The following is an 8,229-nucleotide window of genomic DNA, read 5'->3' as shown; positions in this document are numbered from 1 at the left end:
ATGGGGAGCAATATTATAGGCAGAAACATGGGTGTGCTATGGGGTCTCCAGTTTCTCCTATTGTTGCCAACCTGTACATGGAGGAGGTAGAAAAGAGAGCCTTGACGTCCTTTTCAGGGACACCACCAAGTCATTGGTTCAGGTATGTTGACGACACCTGGGTTAAAATCAAATCTCAGGAAGTCCAACATTTTACTGACCACATCAACTCTGTGGATAAATACATCAAGTTCACACGAGAAGATGTAAAAAATGGCAGGTTGGCTTTCTTGGACTGTGAGGTCTCAGTCTCTGATAGAGGACATTTGCAAACTGAGGTGTACCGCAAACCCACACACACAGACCAGTATTTGCAGTTTGACTCCCATCATCCTTTGGAGCACAAGTTAGGAGTCATCAGGACTCTGTACCACAGAGCAGACAGCATCCCCACTAACTCAGGAGCCAGGCAGAAGGAGAAATCCCACACAAGACAGGCTCTAGAGCAATGTGGATATCCTAACTGGGCCTTCCTGAAAGCAGACAAGAAACCCAAACAGGACTCCAGTCAGCCAATAGGTGAAAAGGAGGAACCCAGACCCAGACCAGTGGTCATTCCATATGTTGAGGGAGTATCAGAGAAACTGACGTTTATTTTCTAAACATAACGTCCCAGTGGCTTTTAAACCCCAAAATACATTAAAGACTGGTTCATCCCAAAGATCCAGTCCCCCGGCACAAACAGAGTAATGTTGTGTATGCTGTTCAGTGTCAGGAGGGTGATCAGTCTTACATCGGGGAAACTAAACAGCCACTGGCCAAAAGGATGGACCAGCACAGAAGATCAACATCATCAGGCCAGGACTCTGCGGTCTACACTCATCTCCAGGCCAGAGGTCACTCTTTCAGGGATGAAGACGTTCACATCCTGGACAGAGAGGAACGATGGTTTGAGAGAGGAGTAAAGGAGGCCATCTTTGTGAAAAGAAATCGTCCATCATTAAACAGGGGTGGAGCCTCCAGGTTCAACTGTCCCCCTCTTACAATGCTGTGATTGCTAGTATCACTCAGCCCTCTGTGAACAGTAAACAGCCATCAGGTGCTAATGATCCATTGTTAGGCTGATGGTCCTTCTTGAGCATGTGATCAGCTGGTTTTGGTTGTCAGCAGCAAACTGGTTGATCCACTCTGAGAAGGTGCTATTTAAGAGACTGAGCTGAATACAGCACCTCAGACTGAGGAAGTCCTCAGGATGAGAGACGAAACGTTTCTATATTTTTTTTTTAACCCATCCAGAGAATGTGACTCAACTTTTTTAGATTAACCCAAAACATTTAACACAAGTCATCCAGTTCAAAGTAAAGGCCTCAAAATACTAAAAAATATTTTAAGAAACTGATGAAAACTTCTGACTTTCAACAAAATAAAATTTAAAAAAAAAAACAACTCTGGTTATTCAGTAATTTAAGAAATCAAAATAATTTTGTGAATGCTTGCTGACTAAAGCCGAGGTTAATGTCAGTGACAGAAAGAGGTGTGTGTGTGTGTGCGTGTGTGTGCGTACACTGGTTTGAGCTCGTCTTCATGTGACTCTCTGTCTTTCAGTCCATGAGCTTGTTCAGCAGTGCCTTGGCCTCTGGGCAGCTCGGCCCGCTCATGAGTCAGTTTGGACTGTCAGCAGACGCTGTGGACGCTGCCAACAGGGGAGGTAAAACACCTGCCACTGCAGATATGAACATGTACTGAAGTCTGGCAAATAAAATGTTAGTCAAAATACTACTGGTAGTAGCAGCAAAGCCTCTGTTAGGTTCAGTTGTTTTTCTTTTGAAGGAATTGTTGCATCAGTGCTTCACATCATTCACACATGTTGAAACGTGTTGTCAGGGAGCCGTCATGTCACTCGTGAAGGAGTGGAGTCGACTTCAATGTTGCGTACTTCTCTCTGACTTCACATGTAAATGACATGAACGTAAACGTGTCGTTGCTCCTGTCCTTTGTGCAAGAATCTCTCCATGTCTGTTACTGAGAGGGGACTCTTATTGGTTTTGTTCTTAAGTAAACTGGTCTCTGTGTTTCAGATGTAGAGGCGTTTGCCAGAGCCATGCAGGGCAGCAAAGGAGACTCTAAAGAGAAGAAGGAGGAGGAGGAGGAGGATGATGAAGATATGAGCCTCAGTTAGAAATCTGCTTCATTTCTGTAAAACATGACTTTTCTTTTGTGCTCTAGTTGTGTTGAGCTTCTGTGTGTTTGCATCGACACCTGTCAATGCAGTGCTGAGCTGCTGATGTCCTCCATGCTGTGCTTCAGCCTCACGTTTGAGCTTTTACTACAGAAAAGATTGTTAGAGCTGAGTGACTAAAACTCTTGATAATAAAACTAAATAATTACTTCACTCACTTTCTGTTTTTCTTCTTTTAGCAAACACACACACACACGAAGGAACTGAGGTTATATGAGTTTATTAAACACCCAGGGCAGGGAGTGAGGGATGGTTCAGTGACACATGTTTCTGTGGGGGAGTGCACAGACCAGCACTTCCTGGACAGGTAAACACCTCAGAACTCACAGGGGGGGGGACACACTTAGAATTTCTCTTGATTTTATAGCATTTCAAGTGTCCTAAATTTGTAAAAGCAAACCTTAAAAAGAAAAAAGTTTAGCCAAAATCATTTTCATTGTATTTGCTCATTGAACAGTTTGATGACTGTCAGCTGAGCCTGAAGCTAACGATGATGTAATGTTGGAGCAGCTCTGTTGCTTTCATTCTGACATTTTGCTTTTGGAAACCAGTTCCTGTTTTTCTGGATGATTGTTTCCTCTGGTGCCTGATGCTGTGCAGCTGGAAGGACTTTTACTGACCGCTACAGGAGATCCCTCCTGCCCACAGCATCCAGAACTCGTCATGAAACCAGATGAGCTACAACAACATTTCATTTCCCTCTGGGATTAATAAAGTATTTTTGAATTGAATGTGTTTTTAAGCAGATGACGTCTGTGTAATAATCCTGCATGTGTGGAGATGTGTCAGATGTTTAGGTGGTTCTTCAGCATGGCTCAGGCCTGACTGACTGAAGGAATGCTCTATTTGGTGAGCAGTGTTAACAGAATGAACAAAATGTCTCAAACACGTGATGGTGCTTCATTTCCTTGTGTGAGTCTCGGCTCGTGTCACTTGAGTTTGGCTTGTGGAGCAGCAGATGTTCTGTGATGTGTGAGCTCTTGTTGCTGCAGGATGAGCCCAGAGGCTGCGGAAAGACAGGCTCGTCTTGGTTACAGTACACCTAGACCATTACTGGAGTTTTAATCGGGTATTTGAAGCTACTAATAAACATGATGGATGATGATCATATTGCTTTATGCTAGGTCATTGGTAAGAAGTGATTATTATTATTGTTTCATATTGACTAGTGATTTTATTTTTCCTAAAAATTAACTTAGACTACACTATGTTTCTTAGATTATGACTGCATGAGACAAGTGGAACGTGCTCTATTCACACAAGGAGAGCTGTTGGTCAGGCTACTTCTTGTTGTGCCATTAACTCTATAATAGATATTGAATCAAATGTTACTTATATAGGCAAAACTAGATGTTAAACAACTCGTTAAATACACCAGAATGCAGGAAATGGCACTCCCAGACACCCCCCACCAGTGTGTCCCCCCAACCCCCCCGCATTATAAATGCTTCTGATACCAATGGCCACCATATTGTTCAATCCAAGAGCCTGAGGGCAGATTCTAGAATCACCCCTGATGTAATTTAATAATAGGTCGTGATCTGAAGTGGGCCACTCTGCTGCACGGAACTCCAGGGCTGAAAACGAGTCCCACTCCAGCCCTGCTTGGGGGTATCATTTCAGATCCTTTGTGTTAAGAATCTCATGTTTTTGTGTTTCTGAGACGTGACTTAATATCCTGTCCTGAGCTGGTCCTTGTCGCAGGCGTTGGTGCTGGTCTGTGCTGCTCATGTATCCGTGTTCGCAGTGGACTGATCAAACACAGCTGTAAATATCCATTTCAGGAGTACTTGACAAAAAAATGTGTTTAGGAAAAGATCATTTCAAACTAGGTTTTCTTTATAGAACATGGCACATTTTCAATGATTGTTTTCAAACCCAACAGCTGAGATCAGTGCATTCAGTCATGCAGCACAAAACAAATGTGTAATTTAGTGATGACAAATGTGAACACATGTTTATAGGCACTGATAATAAATATGACTCTGTTTTAAATTAGCTAGAGTAAAATGACACCCACCACCATTAGTTTGTATTTGGAGAACGTGAGGAGAAGACTACATATGTGGGCAGCCTCGTGCAGCCACAGCGCCGTGTAAAGAGATCGCTTCAGACAGCTCAACACGTCTGTGGTTCACGCTCACGTTCCGGATGCAGCCTTGGAAGGCTGGTGAATCTTCAGGAAGACTGGGAGCTGTCGCACCACCTGGTGAACACAGAAGAACAAATTGAAGGAACTGAACTGGTGACCTCTTACACCAAACCACAACAGCTCATTTTTGGGGGGGCAAGATGGCGCCAGTGTGTAGAGCTTGCTGTCCATCGCTCTGATTTGTTTTTATATCTGTTAATTTTACAAAGTGTTGCTCAGATTGTCTACTCCTCTCCGCAGTATGATTGTTGTACAAATGGAGCTCCATAAATTTGCTGAAATGCCTGCGGTTTATCAACAGTGGTCAAGACTCTCTTCCCCCAGTCCTATCTGAAATTCCAGCTTTCCTCCTTTGAGATCCTGGTCCTTCTTCCCGGATGAAGCATCACAGACGTCGAAGAAAGCATGGTGGGATGTTAGTGAAGCCGAGACACCATGTGGATTATTTTGCCAAGGATTGTCGGGCTCGTTTTGGATCTGATCATCACCTCTCTGACACGTGGTGTTAAAGGGGCCCTGCTGTTGGCCTGCTTGTCGCTCGCTCGGACAGTGGAGGTTTACCTGTTCGTCCTCGCACACTCCTTTTAGGAGGTGTGGATCTTTAAAATCTGCGGCCGCTGGCACGCTCTCCCCTCACCGCTGCTGTGTCTGTTTTGGACCCTATCAGGATGCGCTTGATCAGGCGTGGGCAAACCCACGTCTGGGCAAAGGACACTGAGTTCCATGTGTTATTTTGTCCATAAAAGTCTTCTGAATCACTGAAAATTGTTGGATTGTATACCTGGATTATTGAGCATGGACTTTTTTGGTCTTCTGAATTACTCTTTGTCTGGCCTGTTACCTAGAACCAATCTGCCTTGGGAGACACAACCAGTGGCAATTAAAATTGCCCCAGACAGCATAGCTCCTAGGATTCATTCAGGCACACAAACTCCTCCACCATGATAAGGTGGCAATTCCAAGAGGAGTTTATTCTGCTGGGGGACTTCAATGCACATGTGGGTAATGATGGTGTGACCTGGAGAGGAGTGACTGGGAGGAACACCTTCTCTGATATGAACTCGAGCGGTGTTTTGTTGTTGTTTTGTGCTAGTTTGTCCATCACGACCACCATGTTCAAAATAAGGGTGTCCATAAGTGCACTTGGCACCAGGACGCCCTAGGCCTTAGATCGATGATTGACTTTGTAGTCATGTCATTTGATTTGTGGCCATTTGTTTTGGACACTTGGGTAAAGAGTGGAGCTGAGCTGTCAACTGATCACAACCTGACAGTGAGTTGGTCAGATGGCAGGGGAAAATGCCTGACAGACCTGGTAGACCCAAATATGTAGTGAGGGTTTGCTGGGAACGCCTAGCAGAAGAACCCATCAGAAAGATTTTGCAACTCGCACCTCTGGGAGACCTTTAACCACATCCCAGCTGAGATAATCACTGTGAGGTGTGACATCATGTTGCTGCTGATCTGTTTCATGTTGCTGTGTTCGTGCTTGCTCATCTGCTCACACAGACTCATGTCCGTGCTGCTGTTGGACGTTGTGTTTTTGTGCTATTGGTGCTTGCTGTATTATTTGGTTGATGTTTGTCTTAGTTCATATCTTAGATCTTGTTGGTTTTTCTTTTACATTTTATTGTTGGATGTAACTGGGACCCTGTGGACATAATCTCATTCCACCACATGTACCACATGCGATGCAAATGACAAATCTCAGGTTAGGGAGACTGTCAAGCTGAAGGAGGACTCCCCTCAGGCCTTGTTGGCTGGTGGGTCTCCAGAGGCAGCTGAGGAGTACCGGAGGTACTGGAGGTTAATGGTTACTGGAGGTAATGGTCTGTAGCCTTGGCTGTTGCTGAGGCAAAAACCCTCTGTGAACAGTAAACAGCCATCAGGTGCTAATGATCCATTGTTAGGCTGATGGTCCTTCTTGAGCATGTGATCAGCTGGTTCTGGTTGTCAGCAGCAAATCTGGTTGATCCACTCTGAGAAGGTGCTATTTAAGAGACTGAGCTGAATACAGCACCTCAGACTGAGGAAGTCTCTCGGATGAGAGACGAAACGTTTCTACATTTTTTGTTGTTTTGTTTTTTTGACCAGACTTAACTTTTTTTAGATTTTTCTACCTGGATTATTGAGCAGCATCACAATAACGTATGGACTCTTACTCATCTACTCTGCCAAGTAAACAGGTATAATCACTGCTGTTGAATTGTCGCTATAAACATGTTCCCTGCAAATCATTAATTAAACGCAAAGCATGAAAAATTAAAGTTCTTGATCATTATTGTCACCGTCTCATGTTCATGAATCATGGATGCCTGGTTCAGCTCTAATATCATAAAGGGCGTTTTAATAGGTTTTCTCAGCTGTGAATATTAAAACAACTTCCTAGTGTCCTGGTTCCTGGATACTAAAACTTATAGCTGTTTTGTGTAGGTGTGAGTTAGATTTTAATTAAAAGTAATTGGTCTTACTCAGACTGACATCACCATCAAGAGAGAAGCTGTCCTTAAAGCTCTGATGGTCTAGCTGAACCTGTGGAGCATCTTCTGAAAGAACACCAGGTAAGAAGACATGATGCACCAACACGAGCAGCCTAACCCTAACCCTAACCCTAACACACCCGCTGTGTTTGAAATGCAACATTGAACTGGATATTGTTTCTTCTCCTTTTATTTTTGTCTATTGAATTTGGGCTCAAACTGAAGTAACATCATGCCAGAGTGGGACAAACAAATATATTTTTTGATGACTCTTTGATCTTTATTGTAGCACCTACATTCATTTGAAATGAGAACTCTTGTTGTAACCTATCCGGCAAATTGTCCAGAGTTTCAGAAAGTAAAGAGAATGTTCAGACTGTTGTGCTTTGGCAGTTCTCTGCACCCTTTTACTCTTCTAGTTGTCCTCATTTCTTTATGTTTGGTGTGTTTGCAGGATGTGCAGGAGAATGACCAGCTGCATCTGGAAACCATGACGATCTTTGTCCCTGGGAGAGAGGATCCTCTCCATCCACCCAAACACATGAAGATAATCATGGATGGAGCACAGGTCCTGAATGAACTGTCTTCTGTTGTTGAACAGCTGTTGTCATGTTCTTCAGGCTCATATACTCAACCTAAGGCCCTGCCTCTAACAAAAACTGCCCACGGTGAAGTTCTCAAAAGGGTCTCCTGTTATAAATACCTGGGCTTAATTATCGACGAGGAGCTTTCTTTTAAATCTCATGTGAAACACCTAATCTCCAAATTAAGGTGAAGCTCAGGTTCTTCTTTAGAAACAAATCATGTTTCTCCCTTAGAGCAAGGAAACATTTGATCACGGCTACTTTTTTGCCAGTACTTGACTATGTCAATGTTGTTTATATGTGTTTTCAAACAGTTTCTACAGTCAATGAATCCAGTGTACTCACTGTGCATTAAGATTTATTACTGGTTGTAGCTACCTTACTCATCACTGTGATCTCTATCTTAAAACCAATATGTCTTCCCTGTTTAACAGGCGACATGTGCATTGGATGACTTTGGTTTATAAGTCTCTTACTGGCATGCTTCCACATTATTTATGTACTTTTATACGAAGAATGGACAGTAGTTATGCCTTACGCTCTAAGGACTGTTTGCATCTTCATGTTCCTCGTGTGCGAACAGACAAGGGCACGAAAGCTTTTAGCTTTTCTGTCCCTCAGCTTGGAATGCCTTGCAAGCTGAATTAAAACTGACAGAACTTGTTACTTTGAGTACTTTTTGCAAATTTTTTAAAAACCGACAAAGGATATCTTGTCAACAGTGCCTGTGTTTTAGATCTTAAATTGTTATTGTTTTAAATTATTATTTATTACAATTATTGCCATTTACTGTTA

The 8,229-nt window shown here is 43.2% G+C and overlaps 2 protein-coding genes across 2 annotated transcripts in view; one reads left to right on the top strand and one right to left on the bottom strand.

Moving 5' to 3' along the window:
* Positions 1 to 2,375, top strand: part of LOC119416674 (proteasomal ubiquitin receptor ADRM1-like) — a 5,497-nt gene extending 3,122 nt beyond the window's left edge. The window contains exons 3-4 of the mRNA XM_037683858.1: positions 1,585 to 1,687; positions 2,058 to 2,375. Of these exons, the coding sequence (XP_037539786.1) occupies positions 1,585 to 1,687; positions 2,058 to 2,158 (204 nt within the window). The 3' untranslated portion in view covers positions 2,159 to 2,375. The remainder of the gene's footprint in view (positions 1 to 1,584; positions 1,688 to 2,057) is intronic.
* Positions 2,376 to 3,676: 1,301 nt separating this feature from the next.
* Positions 3,677 to 8,229, bottom strand: part of LOC119416584 (laminin subunit alpha-4) — a 104,613-nt gene continuing 100,060 nt past the window's right edge. The window contains exon 16 of the mRNA XM_037683774.1: positions 3,677 to 4,424. Within this exon, the coding sequence (XP_037539702.1) occupies positions 4,276 to 4,424 (149 nt within the window). The 3' untranslated portion in view covers positions 3,677 to 4,275. The remainder of the gene's footprint in view (positions 4,425 to 8,229) is intronic.

Source organism: Nematolebias whitei, chromosome 11 (assembly GCF_014905685.2).
Source record: "Nematolebias whitei isolate Nwh7 chromosome 11, NemWhi1, whole genome shotgun sequence".
Lineage (NCBI taxonomy): Eukaryota > Metazoa > Chordata > Actinopteri > Cyprinodontiformes > Rivulidae > Nematolebias > Nematolebias whitei.
Note: the sequence above shows the minus strand (reverse complement) of the source record. Positions and strands in the feature narration are given on the sequence as shown.